The sequence below is a fragment of the Aedes albopictus genome, chromosome 3 (assembly GCF_035046485.1).
Source record: "Aedes albopictus strain Foshan chromosome 3, AalbF5, whole genome shotgun sequence".
Taxonomy (NCBI): Eukaryota; Metazoa; Arthropoda; class Insecta; order Diptera; family Culicidae; genus Aedes; species Aedes albopictus.
In genome coordinates this window covers 127,599,074-127,618,791 of record NC_085138.1, presented here as the reverse complement: position 1 = coordinate 127,618,791, position 19,718 = coordinate 127,599,074, and the positions used below count along the sequence as shown (strand labels likewise).

The 19,718-nt window shown below is 40.8% G+C and overlaps 2 protein-coding genes across 2 annotated transcripts in view; one reads left to right on the top strand and one right to left on the bottom strand.

Annotated features, from left to right (window-relative positions):
• The first annotated feature begins 1,059 nt into the window (after positions 1-1,059).
• LOC109432401 (uncharacterized) lies at positions 1,060-1,922 on the top strand. The gene is made up of 2 exons (XM_019708747.3): positions 1,060-1,219; positions 1,282-1,922. Exons 1-2 carry the CDS (start codon positions 1,125-1,127, stop codon positions 1,886-1,888), a joined length of 702 nt encoding a protein of 233 aa, XP_019564292.3. The 5' UTR covers positions 1,060-1,124; the 3' UTR covers positions 1,889-1,922.
• A 7,114-nt stretch (positions 1,923-9,036) lies between these two features.
• Positions 9,037-19,718, bottom strand: part of LOC115269287 (cullin-5-like) — a 30,173-nt gene continuing 19,491 nt past the window's right edge. The window contains exons 2-6 of the mRNA XM_062860633.1: positions 11,711-12,040; positions 10,597-11,648; positions 10,414-10,534; positions 9,566-10,249; positions 9,037-9,486 (exon numbers count right to left, since the gene is read on the bottom strand). Coding sequence (XP_062716617.1) covers positions 9,349-9,486; positions 9,566-10,249; positions 10,414-10,534; positions 10,597-11,648; positions 11,711-12,040 — 2,325 coding nt within the window. The 3' untranslated portion in view covers positions 9,037-9,348. The remainder of the gene's footprint in view (positions 9,487-9,565; positions 10,250-10,413; positions 10,535-10,596; positions 11,649-11,710; positions 12,041-19,718) is intronic.

Here is a 19,718-nt window from a genome sequence, read left to right as displayed (position 1 = left end):
GGGACGTTAGACCTGTTGTTAAACGATATACTCTCGCTTGCAATGGCTATCAACCCTTTCATGAAAAATTATATGTCAATTGGTTAGTGTACATGTTTTCAATGCATTTTCCATGCATTACATCAAAAATTTACAATACGACTAAGTACTAGAATATTAGTGGTGTATAATGATAGCTAACTTAGCTTCATGTCCTGTGTTGCAAGTTACCCCACAGAAGGGGAAACTTGCAACAAGCATGTATTTCGCACCTCGTAATTGAGTGGCAATGTATTTTGATAAATCAAGTGCTGCATAGTATTCTACTCGGGGTAATTAGCGTACACGATGCTTTACAGGATGTTTAAAATGTTTAGATTTTCAATGATATTGCTTCAAAGTCGAAAAGTGTTGCAAGTTACCCCATTTGACGGTATGTTTATCTGTAACCATTTATATATATTTATTAATAATTAGGAAGCAACCATAAATTACGTCACGCTTTAAGGGGGGGGGGGGGGTCCGCAATGATTTAGAAAACTTTACGAGGAATCAGACCTCTGAAGACCGCAAACCGATGCGACGTTCGTGGAAAAATTATCGTTATTCCTTACACGCTAAACAGCGTTGACATGCTATTTGGTTTTCAGTCAATAACTTTTTCCACATGTCTTAGATCACTTTGCGGTCTTCGGAGGGTTGGTTCCTCGTAAAATTTCCAACAGAAATCAATCACTGATTTATTTTTAAGGGTAAGGGGCATTCTGTGGCGATTTTTCTTTGAAAAAATGATTTTCTCCATAGTAAATCGTTTGAAAACTTAAAATAGCTGGCGCTTAAATATAGTTTCTCCGATCGAGCTGATTCTTTTTACAGTTGATATGGGGCCAAAATGAAACTCAAAAAGTGCACAGAAGTAAAATGTCTAAAAGCCTAATTTATTTTGGACAATTTAATATACCAACCAAGGTAAATCCCTTTTAGTACATCATCGAAGGCTGCACAGCCATCATCAATGATCACCAAAATGTTTTGATTTTGTGTTGCTGTCAGACAAAGCGACTTGCACATTTTTGTTTTTTCTCTGCACACCGGCTGTGCTGGACTAAAGCAAATTCTTCAGCTCACGGTAAACTGTTGGAAAAATGAGTCTTAATTTCGGAGAAATTGTGGAACCATCCACCCGTGCTTTCTGGGATGACTACGATGAAGGGGACGAAGATCTGGCCCCGCTACAACCGTAAGTTTTCATGATTGTGTTCCTCTCCGCTTCCTTGAACATTTTCATCATTGTTATTTCAGCCTCGAATGGGAATGGCTTAACGAGGATAACGTTGAGCAAAAGTTGGACAACATCAAACGACTGCTTATACTCGAAGGACCGGGCATTTCCGGTTTCGCCGGGACCGCCGTGCTGAAAGGAAGATCTCCCATTTGCCAGCTCAACAGTGGAACGGTCAGTATTTACTACGACGCAGAAAAGGGTTCGTTGGTGTGCGTGTCGGAGGAAAAGGATCTGAACGCGTTCGGAAGGATAACCGAGAAGCTGGCCAAATGGTTGGAAGTGGCCGACGAGGTGGTGGCAGTTTCGTTCCAACCTTCGGTGATGCACAAGGGAACATCCGGCAGCGATGCAGAAGAGGTGTGCTTCATTCGAAGCATCAACGGGCAGTTGAGTCAGATTCCAAAACTGGACGCTCCAAACGTTGTGACGGGATTGGCTGGTGGGGCTTTGAGCTACCGGAAATTCAAGGATCAAACGGCATCGGTTTACGTGTGCTATCTGGACTCGTGCGTGTTGGATTCAATTTCGGCCAAACCGATCCTTCGACTGCTGAAAGCATTGTCCGTGGAGTGTGACGATTCCTACCAGCTTAAGTTTAAGACCAGCTCTAATTTGTATTTGTGAATAAAGATATGTATGTTCTGTAATTCAATCAAAACGTGACCCTTTCCTCTCGAAAACTCCGAGTGGTTGCAGGTCCTTCTCGAGCATGGTCTTTGTCTCAGTCTTCGTAAAGAACCACCGACCTTATGAGCGTCTTACTTTATGATACATTTGTTGCGGGGTGAATCTTTTTGACTTTGTTTAGATGCGTTCACCATCAGTTCGACTTTGTTGCTTCATGTTTCAGGCGAGTGTACATACAGTTCTGCTACCAAATGTTCTAGCATATTTTTTCAACAAAATAGGGGGCTATTTTATAACTCGAGTCGACCATAATTTCATGTGACTCGATAGTTGTCGAATTATACAAAACGAGTTAGTCGATGGATGTCGAGTAAATAGTCTAGCACAACGAATGCTCGACTCACTAATGTCGTTTTCGTTTATTCATGGAGCGAACCTAGTTTCGCTCTGGATCCGCCCTAACTGCTGTCAAAACGTTCGTTTATTCGATCGAGTCGGATCCGGATCCGCCCCAGATCCGACCCAAACATGGCGAGGTTCGCTCTGCCGATTTTTTCCGATCCAACCCGAACGAGGTTCATCTGTCAAAATGGATGTAAACAATCCATCTAAACAAAACCAGAAAATCAAAATTCTTAACTATTCGAGCATGTTAGAGATAAATGACTCGCTTGAATGTGATTTGCATTTATAGTGGTTTCTGCTTTTAGTAGTGTTGCGTGTACGTACACGTTGCATTACACGAACACCACTTGAGTTACTGGTTGAAAATAGTAAACAAAGATCAGCTGTTCCCAGCAAAATCAAATGGGCATATTTTCAACCAGTAGATTTGCATTAGTGTTCGTGACACCGCGCTGCGAAACCACTATTAATAAATGTGCCAACTATCACTTCCACGTGAGTGTAAATAGGCCTTTTCATGTGACAGATCCGTGCATGCATTTGTTTACAAAGCTTGAACAACAGCTGCTAACAAGAACGTGTCATCTTCATAGAAGAACTGTCAAACGCCCGAACAATCAGCTGATATAAGACGTCAAATGAAAAGGCCCATTCTAAAAGGAATAATTTAACGAAAATGTGCAACTGACAGTTCGATTGATTTGCACAATGTTTACATGTTGACTCGATTTGGGTTGGATCCGGATCCGTTTTCGTTCGGTTATTGCGAGTCAGGGTCAGCTCTGACCCAGGTTTAAAACCGAAAGCGACATAAAACGACTCGATGAAAACGGTCGGCCACCTGTCATCGCACAGCAATCAGTGCCTGCTGCGCACAGCGATCAGACAAATTGATGTGAAATTTCGAATTTTTACCAATAACATGGCTTTGTGCGCGTAGGGATTTTTTTGCATTTTATTAGTAAAACTACTCTATAATATTCATTGGAATCCGTTTTAAACCCTCCATCAGTCGCGCCAAAAAGAGACACACGAGCGATCGCGTCGGGTATTCAGTACACGGCATACGCTTTAAATTATGGTTGCAGTACTAGATAGCATATTGGTGTATTAGGCAAAAATATCCAGCTGATTATGAGTATTTGGTATGTAGCTTGGTTGGTAGTGGACATGTAGAACCGACCAACCCGATCTGGTCCTGTCGCGAGTGTCGGAATGGCCCCCGCGGAAACCTTGGCATTCAGTCAAGGCCGCCTTGGTCAGGACACCAAAGCTAGGCATGCGGCGGCTCTTTCTTGATGATTCATCATATCCATCCTCTTAGCGAACCAATGGCCACCGTGGTGAACCCGTGGCCACCGCAATGTGCCCTGGAGGAGCTAACTTGGAAGAAATTTTGACCATAGTGCCAAAACTAGGCATGCGAAGGCCCTATATTCACCATTTTTCATATATGTACACCATATTATTATCCATAAAAAGGATTAATGACTTCCCTGACCAACCCGTGGCCACCGGAATATGCTCTGGAGGAGCCTGCTCCGAGGACGCTTTAGCCATAGCGCCAGATCTTCTATCTTTTTATGTTCATCCTGTGTTTAGGTGATCAAAACCTGATTTCCTCTAGGAATTCCTCCAGGAATTGTTCTAGGAATTCCTTCAAAAACTCCTCTAGGAATTCCTCAAGAAACTCCTCTAGAAATTCCTCCAGGAATTCCTCCAGAAATTCCTCTAGGAATTCCTCCACGAATTCCTCCAGGAATTCCTCTAGGAATTCCTCCAGGAATTCCTCTAGGAATTCCTCCAGGAATTCCTCTAGGAATTCCTCCAACAATTCCTCTAGGAATTCCTCCAAAAAATCCTCTAGGAATTCCTCCAGAAATTCCTCTAGGAATTCCTTCAGAAATTCCTCTAGGAATTCCTCCAGAAATTCCTCTAGGAATGGATCACTAAAATAACTAAAACGGCCGCTATGAAATGAACAGATAGCGCCACCGTAGCCGTATGTGTTTGACGTAACAAGACTGCTGTCACTGTGTTACCGTCCATATACGTAGGCGCTTTTGTTTTGATGCGGTGAGTAGCGGAAAAGTCGGCTTCAATGATCCATTCCTCCAGAAATTCCTCTACGAATTTCTCCAGAAATTCCTCAAGAAATTCCTCTTGGAATTTCTCCAGAAATTCCTCTAAGAGTTTCCCAGAAATTCCTCTGAGAATTTATCCAGAAATTTATCAAGGAATTTCTACAGAAATTCCTCTACGAATTTCTCCAGAAATTCCTCCACGAATTTCTCCAGAAATTCATCTAGGAATTTCTCCAGAAGTTCCTCTAGAAATTTTACCAGGAATTCCTCTAGGAAACTCTCCAGAAATTCCTCTAGGAAAATCTTCAGAAATTCATCTCTAGGAATTTCTCCAAAAATTCCTCTACAAATTTCCCCAGAAATTCCTCTAGAAATTTCACCAAGTATTCCTCAGGGAATTTCTCCAGAAATTCCTCTACGAATTTCCCAGAAATTCCCCTAAGAATTTCCCAGAAATTCCTCTAGGAATTTCTCCAAAAAATCATCTAGGAATTTCTCCAGAAGTTCTTCTAGAAATTTAACCAGGACTTTCTCCAGAAATTCCTCTAGGAAAATCTTCAGAAATTCCTCAAGGAATTTCCTCAGAAATTTTTCCAGAAATTCCTTTAGGAATTTCTCCAGAAATTCCTCTAGGAATTTCTCCAGAAATTCCTCTAGGAATTTTTCCAAAAATTCCTCAAGAAATTTCTCCAGAACTCCTCAAGAAATTTCTCCAGAAATTCTTCAAGAAATTTCTCTAGAAATTTCCCCAAATATTCCTCTACGAATTTCTCCAGAAATTCCTCTAACAATTCCTCTAGGAATTTCTCCAGAAATTACTCTAGGAATTTCCCAGATACTCCTCTGAAAATTATTCAAGAAATTCCTCAAGAAATTTCTTAAGAAATTCTTCTAGGAATTTCTCCAGAAATTCCTCTAGGAATTTCTCCAGAAATTCCTCTAGGAATTTTTCCAAAAAAATCCTCTACGAATTTCTCCAGAAATTCCTCTGGAAATTTTACCAGGAATTCCTCAAGGAATTTCTCCAGAAATTCCTCTACGAATTTCCAAGAAATTCCCCTAAGAATTCCCAGAAATTCCTCTAGGAACTTCTCCAAAAATTCCTCTAGGAATTGAACCAGAAATTTCTCTAGGAATTTCTCCAGAAATTTCTCAAGGAATTTCCCAGAAATTCCTCTAGGAATTTCCTCAGAAATTTCATTAGGAATTTTTCCAGAAATTCCTCTAGGAATTGCCCCAGACATTCTTCTAGTAATTCCTCCAGAAATTCCTCTAGGAATTCCTCCAGAAATTTCTTTCGGTATTCTCCAGCAATTCCTGTATAATTTCCTCTAGCAATTACTCCAAAAATTCCTCTAGGAATTCCTCTAGTAATTCCTCCGGAAATTCCTCCAGGAATTCCTCCGAAAGTTCCTCTAGGAATTCCTCCGGAAATTTCGCTTGGAATTTCTCCGGAAATTCCTCCAGTAATTTATCCACAAATTCCTCTTGGAATTCCTCCAGAACTCCTCAAGGAATTCCTCCACAAATTCTTCTAGAGATTCCTCCCAAATTCCTCCAGAATTCTTCCAGAAATTCCTCCAGGGATTCCAACATCATTCCTCAAGGAATTCCTCCGTTAAATTCTCTAAGAATTCCTCCGAATATTCCTCTAGAAATTCCTCTGGAAATTTCTCTGGAAACTTCTCTAGGAATTCCTCTGGAAATTGCTTTGGAAATTACTCTAGGAATTCCTCCTGGAATATCTCTAGGAATTCCCCTAGGAATTCCTCCAGAGGAATATTCGGAAGAATTCCTAGAGGAATTTCTGGAGGAATTCTGGATGAAACCCTTAAAGGAATTTGTGGAGAAATACCTTGAGGAATTCCTCCGGAAATTCCTGCAGCAATTCCTCCGGGAATTTCTCCAGGAATTCCTCCTGAAATTCCTCCAGAAATTCCTCCGGAAACTCCTGCGAGAATTCCTCTGGAAATTCCTCCAGGAATTCCTCCACAAGATCCCTGGAAATTTCTGCAGGAATGCCTCCGGAAATTCCTGCAGGAATTCCTCCACGAATTCCTCCAGGAATTCCTCTTAAAATTCTTCAATGAATTCCTGCAGAAATTCCTCCAATAATTAAAATTTCTCCAGAAATTCCTCTGGGCATTTCTTCAGAAATTCTTCTAGGAATTTCTCCGAAAATTCCTAGAGGAATTTCTAGAGAAATTCCAAGATGAATTTCTGGAAGAATTTCTAGAGGAATTTCTGAAGGAATTCCTAGAGGAATTATTAGAGGAATTCCTAGAGGAATTTCTGGAGGAATTTCCGGAGGAATTTCCGGAGGAATTCCTGAAGGAATTCCTAGAGGAAAACCTGAAGGAATTCCTAGAGGAAATCCTGAAGGAATTCCTAGAGGAGTTCCTGGAGGAATTCCTAAAGGAATTCCTAAAAGGAATTCCTAGAGGAATTCCTGGAGGATTTCCTAGAGGAATTCCTGGAAGAATTCCTAGAGGAATTGCTGGAGGAATTCCCAGAGGAATTGCTATAGGAATTCCCAGAGGAATAGCTGGAGGAATTCCCAGAGGAATTGCCGAAGAAATTCCTCAAGGATTTCCTCTAGGAATTCGTCCAGGAATTCCTCCGGAAATTTCTCCAGAAATTCCTCTTGGAATTCCTTTAGGAATACCTTTAGTAATTCCTTCAGAAATTCCTGTAGGAATTCCTTCAGAAATTCCTCTAGAAATTCCTCCAGAAATTCATCTTGCAATTTCTCTAGAAATTCCTCTAGGAATTTTCGGAGAAATTCCTAGAAAAATTTCTGGAGAATTGCCTAGTGGAATTTCTGGAGGAATTTCCAGAGTAATTCCTGGAGGAATTTCCAGAGAAATTTCTGAAGAAATTCCTACTGGAATTTCTGGAGGAATTACTAGAGGAATTTCAGGAGGAATTCCTTGAAGAATTTCTAGAGGATTACTCTACTTTCTAGAGTAAATTCCTCTCAGTAAACTGTCAAAATCGCGAATCGACCACTCTTCTGCTGTCGACTGTCGAGCTAGTCGGTTTCTGTGATCGCTTTTCTGCTCGACTCGACAGTGATAGCAAGCGACCCGATTTAATCGACTCGAGTTATAAAATAGCCCCGATAATTATACAAATAGTTGAAAAGTATTATAAATACATTTTATTGGCCTAGGAAATATCAAGAAAATCGATAGATGCCACTAAGTTGTGATTTCGATACCCAAAACCTTATTTTAGGTCACCTGATTCTTATAATATTTTCCCAGTACATGACCACTTTACGCATTTTGATTAATTTTTCAAGGTAAACGATTTTTTTTACTAATGTTTTGTCATCAACTCATTGGATTGTAGATAATAAGGCTACAATCAAGCAATTTGTTTTGTTAATTTGAAGATTTACAGTGAAAATACAAGGTGCTCATTATGCCCCACCTGCTCATTATGCCGCGCCTACCTCTAGTTTGAAATTCTTATGATTAAAATCAGATCACAAGATTTTTCCTTTGTTAGATAAATCCGGCCCTGCATGTCTCGTGTCCGTTATGGACCACCGGCCTTATTATTCCGCACATAGGTATATTTGTTGCGGGGTGAATCTTTTTTTACTGTAGTTTCTTCTTCCGCTGATGATGCATCTTCGTATTTCATGGCTCACGTTAAATATTGTTATAGTTCCGATTTTCGCGGTGTTGACGATGGTTGGTTCTCTCAGCAGCTGATTCACTCACTGATGGTACGCAACACCAACACGTTCGAAAACTCCAAGTGCGCGTTGATCCTGTGCACGTAGGGTCTATGTTTCGTGCTAATAGAGGCCTACCGGCCTTATTAGTGTTTTGTAGATCGTATAGTTCTGCGGAGACCAAATTAAGCTCGATTTCCTGCCACAATGCATCTCTGTATTTCTCTGCTGGTGTCGTTGTTGGCAGTCACCAGTAAGCCCAATTATACGGATACTTTTACCACTTCGATTTCATCACCGTCGGTAGAAATTGGGGGTTGCGAGCGCAGTGATTCCTCCCTGGAGCCCTTTGCTATCACGTACTTTGTCTTCGACGCATTAATGACTTATCCGATTCGCCTGGCTTCATTCTTTAGTCGCATGTACGTTTCCGCCATCGTTTCAAATTTACGAGCTATAATATAAATATCAACAGCGAAACCAAGCAGCTGAACGGACTTCGTGACCTAAAAAAATATTAACATAATCAAATCATAAGTAATGCGCTCAAAAATGGGATTGACCCATCTTGCCCCGCCCAACCCTATCCTATGGTGCTCTCAGCTGCGTCGTTAATGGCTGCTTTTACAGTACTCTAGAGGGGCCACATCGAGCTCTCAATTTCAATGGGAGCACCCGCATATTTGCCGATCTACTGAAGGACCGCAGATTCGGCTTCGACAATAAACACCAGATGAGAACAGCCTCATGATGGGCGATATGCAGAAATTCGTGAACAGTTGGTGGCCGATCGAAGAAAAAATGATCATCAATGGCAACTTTAGTGGAGCCGAGTGGAGAATGCGCTCCACTCAGCAAAAAATCGATGAGACTTCGAAAAACATAACACCTACCTAACGGGATGTGATAATTTAAGCTGATCTTTTCTTCCAAGAATAGAGTGCTGGGTTGTTCTCAAAATCCTATCGGTTTATTTTCTTGCAAGCGTTATACCTATTTCCTCCCTGGACAAAGGTTCAACAATTAAACAATATGTCTTAGTCGGTTCAGATCTGGATTACCAGCGAGGAAGCAGGCTGATCGCCTGCACGCACAGTGCACGGCGCATATGAACCACGTTTGCTTTGTAAGTCCCCTCCTCCCCTCCTCCCAGGAACTACTCAGTCAGTCCATCACACATGCTAGTACGGACTGTGATTTGTGTAGGTACGGTTCGAGAGAGGGATAGAGAGAGGTGTAAAATTTAGTTTGATGAATTCCCGGCTCTGATTCCGTAGGTGCGCCTAAGCCATGTAGATGAATGTGTTGATATCGTCGTCGTCCCGTCGCATGTACTTGTGCTCTATTAGCCACTCGAGCTGTTCCTTGATCATCTTCTTCGACGGTAGGAACATGTTTTTGAGGATATCCACCAGTTCGGCCTGAAACGGTTGAGAATTGAAACGGTTCTAACCCATATTTTTAAAGTCTTGTTAATTTCCGGAAAGTTGAGTTGCTTACCTGCAGGGCAGCGTTGCTCAATCGTTTTCGCATCTTCATGATCTTGATGATGGCCTCTTGGGTGCGCAGTATTCGCAGCTGCACAATGGACTGATTGTCCTCCTGTTGAGATCGTTCGGTACTGAGTTGTAGCCGCCCGACCAGATTGACCTTGCCCCGTCGCTGTGGTTTACCATTCTTGATCAGGGCAAATTCTTGATTCACCCAAAATAGAGTGTTTTCGGTAAAATCTTTCGGATTTGCCACCACCGGGTCATACGAAAGTAGCTGCCGCTTAAGCTTCGGGAAGGCAACCAAAGACCACAGCGTTCGGCGCAGCTCCGGATCGGGGAGTTCCGTTGCCAGGCGCAGATTTTCGTAGGACACTTTGTCGTTCGGGCGCTGGTTCCAGGCAAATAGCACCGCCATCTGAAACGTGGTCACGTCCAGATCGAACCGGCCGGAATTGTTGGCAAAGGTGATGGTACCGTTGCTCATGTGATGATACCACAGCAGTTTTCGACCGGAATGTTTCTTCTTGTAGAATTCCTCCACCTCGGGGATGTAGTCTTCGAGTTCGAGCGGTAAACTAACAGACACTCGCTCGGAACCTCGCGCCCAGGCCCCGGCGTTCAGGATCTTGATATTGATGGCATCATGTCGTGTCGTTTGCGACCGGAATTGTGTGTTCAAATCTTCACTAACCTGGAAGTGTAAAAAATGCAGGTATGATAGTGTTCTTTATTGGAAATCAACTGAAAACTATTGAGTTACTAACGGTAAAAACCTAAGGGTCTGCCCATTTATTACGTAAGAGGAAACCTTTGCTTCTCGATCACCACATGTCGTTACCTTCAATATCCTCTTACCTTTATATCCTGGAACATCCTAGCTAGCTTATTGACGTAGTCAGCCGGCATACCGACCTCCCGCAGCCATTCCACCATGTCCTCTTCCTTTTCGCTATCAGCACTGGAATCGAGGATCAGTCTGCGACAAAGAAGAAAAGCAAAATTACACTTTCAGAACACATTTCAATCCCAGTCACTCACCTTCTAGTTAGATGCGCCTTGTGATAGCGCATGAAGACATCCTTATTGCTTACGTATTTGAGCACCAGCAGTACGTCCTTCAGGCGAGATTCGATTTCCTCCGTGGTGAGCCGCTTGCTGAAAGGCGTCCGCCTCAGCAGCATATCACAGTAGTTGGCCAGCAGCTCCGGACACTTGGACTCCGGAGTGGCCGACTTAATACCGCGCGCCATGGCCGTGGCCGACGTCGGCAGTTCCAACTTGAACACCGTGATGTCGTTGACCACCGTTTTGAAGGCTTTATCGCGAGCCGTCAGAAACCGAGGATCGTCATTGAAGGCTTCCTTCACCAGGTTGCTAAACCGACGGAACAGCTCCAGCAGTCTTTCCACGTACTTTTCGGAATCCTGGGTTATAACGTCAGCCGCGGCCACCATGTCCGCCAAGCCGGCCTGCACAATGTGATTCTCCAAGTCTCGAAGCATAGGATCCACGCCACCTGCCACTCTGTCCAGAAGACGGAACATCAACTGCAATCGATCGGTTTCACGACCCTCTATCAACGGAGGACATTCCGCCAGCAGAGTTGGCAAGTGATCTCCGATAAGCACCGTGACACAGCATTGTGCCAGAGCGGTTATGCTGCCCGGTTCCAAGTATCGCTCGGCTCGGGCTTCCTCTTCTCGCAGCTTGGCATCGGCATATTCCATGAAGCTCTTGACTCCATCTGCCTGTAGCTGTTCGCTGGCCTTCAATCGGTAGAACGCAGACGTCGCTTGTAGATAAGCGGCTTCAAAGTTCTCCCGGTATATCTCCAACTTATCTTCGGTGTTGGAACACAGATTCACGTAGCTTTCGCGGACACCGATCACTAGCTGCGAATCGAATGCTTCCCCGTTCCGCTCAGCATGCACCAGCTTCATGGCCGAGTCCTGCAGGCGGTGTTTGATGTTCATGAAAATGCTCTGGTTCCACAGATCCAGCATCAGCTTCCGCACGATGCTGTCGTCCGAGTGATTTGACTTTTTTGAGGAACTGCTACTCGAGTTGTGTCCGGATGACTGACTTTTGCCCTGAAACAAAAAAGGAAACAATTCTACATTCTTTTCTTTCAAACATTCAGTTCCGTACTGACCTGCAAGGCATTTTCCAGCTGCCAAAACGGCAACGGCAGATAGCTGCTCTGGGTGAAAAATTTTCTCCACTCCACGATGTAGGCTTTAAGCAGTGCTTGCTCCTCGCGTTGGGCCAGCACTCGGCTTTGGGCCTGCTTGATGAACGTGACGATGTCCTCCTGTAGGCAGTCGTGTATTTTCGAGGGACCTTTGTCATCCCAGAGGCACACCAGATGTACTGCGTAGAACAGCTCTTGCCATTCGGAGTGTGTGACCGGTTCTTGTTTCAGCAGTTTCAGCACGATCGGGCGCATTTGCGGCCATTTCTCCTCGAACGACGTCTGGTTGTTCTGGAAGAGTGGAATTTTCTTGTTTAGTGGACATCAGAATTTTATTTGAAACCATAAGGAACCTTGCCACTGCTCATGTATTGTAACGCCCAAGACTTCAGCAACAAGAAACAAGCCAAAACGCCAATTGATTGCAGGATTATAATTGAATTAGTGTAGTAGAGGTAGGTGGGACATAATAAGCACCCTACATGTTCACCGTAAATTTCCAATAATTGCAATTTGCTCTAATAAAAAAAATCAATATGTAACTGTCAACTGCCTCCACTCGCATATTAGTTCCATTTGTGAAAAGTGAAAATTGAGAAAACGCCACTTGAAGTTTGAATATCCATTTGAAAATTTGAAAAAATGGTTTACCCTGGCCAAGTTCGCAGGGGTTGACGGTATTAAAGTGAAGGAGTTTCATTTTGATTATTGTAATGTAGTGTTCTTTAGTGAAACATAATATATATTATCACCTTTTTAACACTTTAATGCGCCTCCAACGGTTCATCACGAACCGGCTGCTGCAGATGGAGTATGGCTGATCATATGCATCAGACATGCTCGATAAACATGGAGGATCCGCCAGGGCTCATTAGAGTCTATTCCCAAGCAATAATTCCAAGTCGGTTGGATTTAAGAAGGTTTTGATGATCGTTACAAATTCTAATAAAAGTATTGTTGGATTTGTGACAGGTTTCGGAACCTTTTACAGCCAGCTGACTTCAAAATGTTGTTTGGGCTCTATTTCCCACGTTTCTCGGTTGATTTTGATTAGTAATTTATTGTTTTTAATGTCATAGTCGCTTTTTCGAATTTTTGCAATGTTAGTTGTGTAGTGCAAAACGAGCCAATTCTACATACGCGACGAACGTGCTATCGTTCGTATCCCAACGCTTACGTTTGCAAATTAATTACAACAATGTATCGCTCGCCAAATCGATATGAGCATACGACGGTTCGATCGAGACGACGACGACGCGTCGTCCGCTGACCTAAGCATAAATCACTCCAGGAAACTTCCATAAGGTTCTATGTAAACACATTGTATGATATACTTTTGGCAGTCTGGCTGGCCCTATAAAAGGGGTTTTCCCAGGCCGAATAAATCAGTTCAATTTGGTCTTCGGACCTCAACGCATAACGTTGTTTTTAATCGATATCACCGCCGAGTGTTGTAAAATAAGACACAGCGTTACATGGCTGACCGTGCCAAGTGGCCGAACCTTCTCCGAGGAAAATTCTGTGACTGTGTGATTCGTTAAGGAACGCTTGCTGAAATTTTCAAAGTGATTGCGTAACTCGTGATGGGAAAAACAACAGTCCAAAACAACATCAATCAGCGGCGACCCACAAGTGAATATAGTGAACCAGCTAGAAGATCACAGTATCCTGCATGAAGAACATGCCATAAAATTGTGGATCCTTCTTGCTCTTAATATTATACAACTATCTGTGACTGCCTACAAATGGCACGCAAAACACGTCAGGCGCAGAGCTTTCGAAAAAGGATGCAAATCCTCAGAAACATTAAGCAAAGTTTAAAAAAACATTGACAAAGAAAAATAAAGTGAAATGAAGAAAAATCGTACCTCAAATGTGCAGGCTTACCATGGCCTAATATTAGAAGAAGTAAGCCGAAAAAGAGAAGAACTCGTAAGAAAATTCGGACCAAGAAATGAACAACAAGTAAAAGGTGCACCGACAAGTGAACAAAAACTAAAAAGTGTAATTGAAAAAGTAAAAACCACACAAAAATCTACTGGACAAAAAGTGAAAAAAGATGGTATTGAATATATACCACTAAACGTCAACCGTTCAGACGAAAACATGCGCCAGTGGGGCGCACGCGTAAAAATACCAGTGGATGAGGTTAAAATGCTGGCTATGCAACTGAAGGCAAGCATTAAACCTCGAGCAACAAAAATAAGATACCAACGACCTAGCGACAATAGGGGCCGTGCCAGCTGGGTGTCACCTGATCCTGCTCCGACTTCAAGATAAGGTAAAATTAAACATGGAAACCTCCTTCAATTTACCTCATAGAAGATTTTAATTAATTTCAATGGACGAATTTTTCCAAATAAATGAAATTTCTAATAAATATTTGGAAAGTTTGAAAAAGTACAACCGATTTTCAGAGGAAACGCGACTACAAAAGGTGAAATATTTAAGTGATTTGAAGAAAAGGCTTAAAAACATTCTAAAAACTAATAAAGATCTGCAAAATGAGGCAGTTATAAAAAAGGGTACAGAAATTTGTGGAAAAATCAACCAATCATTGACATTACTAAACGAGAACGAACAATTAGGAATTTCACGGACAGCACTAGAATCAGGGGTAGAAGAAAGTAAAGTAGAAGAAGCAGGAACAATCGAAAAAGAAGAAGAAGAAGAAGTAGAAGAAGAAGACAGAGTAGAAGGGGAAAAAGAAGAGTTAGAAGAAGAATATCAGGAGGAAGAAATGGCTAATATTATTGAAACAATCAAAACAATCTCATCTTTGATTCCATCATACGATGGATCAAATGATAATTTATCAAGCTTTATCTCTGCTCTTAAAGCAGGAAAGACAATTCTGACTAATGATAATACCGTTGCAGCCGTACAGGTAGTACTATCGAAACTATCTGGAAAAGCAAGAGCAGCAGTAGGTGAAAATCCACGAAATTTCGATGAGATAATCAATGAATTAGAAGCAAAATGTACATCAAAAACATCACCTGATGTTTTTGTTGCAAAGCTTCAAGATTTGAAACAAATAGGAGACATTAACAAATTTACAGATAGCGTCGAGAAACTCACTCAGCAGCTCGAAAGAGCATACATTGCTGAGAAAATACCAGTTGATACAGCCCAAAAAATGGCAATTAAACAAGGGGTAAAAGCTCTTTACACAGGAGTGAAAAACCCAGAAACAAAAATCTTATTAAAGGCAGCAGAATTTAAAACCTTGTCTGCGGCCATCGAGAAAACTGTAGAAAATGAGAAAAGTTCTTCTAATGCCAACCACTCTCAACTGATGTTTGTCCAACGAGGTCAAGTACATCGTGGACACATCAGAGGAGATAGAAGTTTTTTCGACAGAGGCCACTATAGAGGAAACAGAGGTAACTATCGTGGAAATTTCAGAGGCAATTCTCGTGGAAATTTCCAAGGCCGATATCAAAACCGAGGACATAGTGCAAATTTCTATTCTTCACGTGGTAGAAGACCATATAGAGGACATTCTCAGTCCCGTATTTATTATACGAACAGTGAAAGTGGTCAGACACCTCAGTTACCCCAACAAGCAACAAACGCTCCACAACCAACAACGCAACATCAAAACACTCAACAGCCACAAAATTTTTTAGGCCAAATTCAACGCTTTTCACAATAAACCCATCAGCATCAAATTTTATAAAGGCACATATTGGAATATCAAATTCTACATGTACCTTTATGGTCGATTCAGGTGCTGACGTTTCTATATTCAAATTAAATAATATATTGCATGATCAACTGATAAATCGAGATCGAAGATGTATGATCTCTGGAATATCAGAAAATAAAATTGAAACTGTTGCATCAGCTGTGACACAACTAACATTCCAAAATACCATTACATTGGAACATGAGTTCCAAATAGTTGAAGAAAATTTTCCAATATTTACTGATGGGATATTGGGACGAGACTTTTTAACTGCATTTAAATGCAGTATTGATTATGAATCCTGGATTTTGAACATTCGATGCAATAATGAGGAAGTTAACATTCCCATTGAAGACAACTTCAATGGAGGATTCATACTTCCTGAACGTTGCGAAGTTGTAAGAAAAATAAATGATTTAAATTTGAATGAAGATATGTTAGTGTGTGCCGAAGAAATCCAACCAGGGATTTTCTGTGGCAATACATTGACGTCACCATCAACAAAATACGTTAAATTTATAAATACTACTGATAAAGCAGTACTTATAAAAGATTTTAAGCCTATGATGAAACCTCTGAAGAATTTTATCGTAGCAAATGTCAATAAAAACGGTAATATTTCCGACCGAACTGATCAAATAAGATCAAAAATTAATGTTTCAGAACTACCAGCATCAGCCAAGGAACCTTTTGAAAATTTAATTCACGAATACAATGATATTTTTGCGTTAGGAGAAGATAACCTCACTACTAACAACTTCTATTCACAAAATATAGAACTTTCAGATAACGTGCCTGTATACATCCCAAATTATAGGAATATACACGCGCACAATGAGGAGATTGAATCTCAAGTCCAAAATTTGTTGAAAAATGATGTGATTGAACACTCAGTCTCGGCTTACAATTCACCAATTCTGTTGGTACCCAAAAAGTCGAGCAGCAGTGAGAAAAAATGGAGACTAGTTGTCGATTTCAGACAGCTGAATAAAAAAATTTTGGCTGACAGATTTCCCCTACCTAGAATCGATACTATTTTGGATCAACTAGGTAGAGCTAAATACTTCAGTACTCTGGATTTGATGGCAGGATTTCATCAAATTCCTCTAGATTTTGATTCCAGAAAATATACGGCATTTTCAACACCCTCTGGGCATTATGCTTTTACGCGCTTACCATTTGGACTCAATATAAGCCCAAATAGTTTCCAGCGCATGATGACGATTGCCATGGCAGGTTTAACACCTGAATGTGCATTCGTATACATTGATGATATAGTTGTCATAGGATGCTCTATAAATCATCATCTTAACAATTTAAAGCGAGTTTTTGAAAGATTGAGACAGTATAATTTGAAACTCAATCCCGAAAAATGTCAATTTTTTAAGGCAGAAGTAACTTACTTAGGCCATAAAATTTCAGATAATGGAATTCTCCCAGATAATTCAAAATTTGATGTAATAAAAAAATATCCCAAACCAACTAACGCAGATGACGTTCGTAGGTTTGTGGCCTTTTGTAATTATTATAGGAAGTTTGTGCCAAATTTTGCGCAACTTGCTAGGCCGTTAAACAATTTATTAAAGAAGGATATAAAGTTTACGTGGTCAAATGATTGTCAGGCAGCTTTTGAAGCTCTTAAGGAAAAATTATTAAACCCACCAATTCTTAAATATCCTGATTTTACAAAACAATTCGTATTGACAACGGATGCTTCGAACATTGGATGCGGTGCGGTGTTGTCACAAAATTTTGACGGAAATGACTTACCCATTGCTTATGCCAGTAAAGCATTTAGCAATGCAGACACGAAAAAACATACAATAATACAAGAAATGATTGCCATACACTGGGCCATCGATCATTTCAAACCATATCTGTATGGAAGAAGATTCATGATCAGAACAGATCATCGCCCTCTGGTGTATCTCTTTGGTATGAAAGAACCTACCAAAAAGTTAACCCAGATGCGTTTAGATCTTGAAGATTATGACTTCGAAATACAATATATCAAAGGAAGTAATAATGTTGGTGCAGATGCATTATCCAGAATTATAACTTCAGCGTTACAGTTGGTCATATTTTCTTTAAATAAAGCAATTAAAATCGACCGAAGAATTAATGGGAAGGAGATTTGCAGCACTTAATTGTGCTGATAGATTCGAAGCTAACGTGCGAACACTTAAACGCATTGTTGACGTCAATGCGTTCGACGTGACATTTTGGACAAAAACTGACTGCTTTTTATTAACTGAACAACGTTACTTGTGTATGACTACACTTAAAGGAGCCTTGCAGTAATGATAAGCACAAAAATGTTTTTAAATTTACCATGGCAAAACATGATCATCGACCCACCAACGCTTCTTGTGTGCGTTTTGTTTCTTCTCACATCAACCGGTTCAATAGCTGACTGGTAGCGTGCGAGCCTGGTGATGTCAAGATTCTTGGTTCGAATCCGGTTGCCAACAGAAACTTTTTTTAATTGAGAATCGAGTCCATGGTAAAATTGAAAACATAATTCTGTTGAAATAAAACGAAACTCAGTCTGCACAAATTTAGTGGCGTTGTGCATTTAAATTGACCCTCAGAATAGTAATTTTAACCGCAAGCCGCCGTTCAGTGTAGGTTGACATTTCTAGACTACACTTGAGAAAATGACATGGTTTATCTAGGTAGGACCGATAGGACAATTGAACGAATTTGAATATTTTTCATAGTATTTGTAGGCGTATTTTTGTTTATCTCTTAGCTGGTATTATGACACCAACAGAAATTCAGTTACATGTTTCTGTGGGTTTTAGACCGATGACAATTTAAGGACACAAGAGATGAACACAGAGTAGTAGAAAACAATTAGCGAAATCAAGAAATCAATTTGACACAGGATCGACTATATTTTAGCATACGGGGTTCGATTGATTTGACGAAAAAAAAACAAACATACTACAACTGACTTAACGAGGAGAAATACATATTGAACGGAACCATACCAACCAAATCAAACAAGAAGACAAACACAAACCGTGTGACCATAACACTACATAGGCAAATTCTGACTGACTGACCAATTGAAAACTTTCCAATCTTCTACCGTAACTTTTTGAGTCAGTTTGCAACAGTGTCTTAATGGATATCATTTTCCGCGTACGGCTGGCAAACTGCTTCTGAAAGATTACGTACACTCAAAATAATCCACACGTCAAGGCTACGTGGAAATTCACGTAGCGCTAAAAAAGAGTTCATTTTCTAGAAGTTACCTGCCGCCGGTAATAGTCACCGGAACAAAGGTAAACACTAAATTGAGCTTCTGTTACCTTCATCTATTTACCCAGTACATGCTACGTGAAATTCAAGTAGCTGCTTACGTTCATTCAAACAGGTTCATTCTTTGTTTATTTAGTGGTGAACTTGCGTGTGGACAATCGCCAAGATGGCGTCAGTGAAAAACGAATTCTGGGAGTCGTTACAATAATTACTAAATTCCACATCAGTAAGTACCTTTTCATTGATTGTGAGCATTTTTGCGCATATCTAGTTAATTTTTCATGTTTCTACAGGAATGGTTTGCATTTTTGCTGTATTGAAGGCGTGAAAAATGTCGGCGGAGTTATCCTTCATGCGTCAACAGGAGTGCCCGCATCCTTCAAAGAGCATGCTGCAGGAATCTAACTAGCGCCAAAGAAAAAAAAAAATACCAAAAGTGCACCAGAAATAGTTTTTCAAGTGAATAGTGCTTCAACTTTTCAAATAAATTAAACAAGTCTTGAAGGATGCGAGAAAAAGTTTTTTTTTTGTCTTTTACCACATTTTACTCCAATAGTTATTTACCTACATTATTTCCTAACTATATACAAATCAAGTTATGTTTAAAATTCACCAGTCGGAAGATAGTGTAGTTATTTAAAATACCGTGACATCTCCTGATTTCAATCACTTTTTTTGTTCCTAATTCCATTTACCCAATTCGTTTTTGACGGTGTTAACGGAATTAGGAACCGAAAAAAAGTGATTGGAATTAGGTGATGTCACAATACTTAACCAAAACAAAAGCAAAAGCCCAAGCTCAATTTTATCTGTAGATACCGTAATTGTGATATAAATTCCAAATACAATTTCCTGAAGTGTCTAGTGAAAAGTACAGGAACACTCTGTAAAGGATACGAAAAGGTCACGTTACTGCTACGTGGAATGCCGGTGGATAAATAGTTCATGAGTGGCTCTAGAGTTCATTCCTTGCTATCTATTGTCGTTTTCGTTTTTGCGGTGTAGCTACAC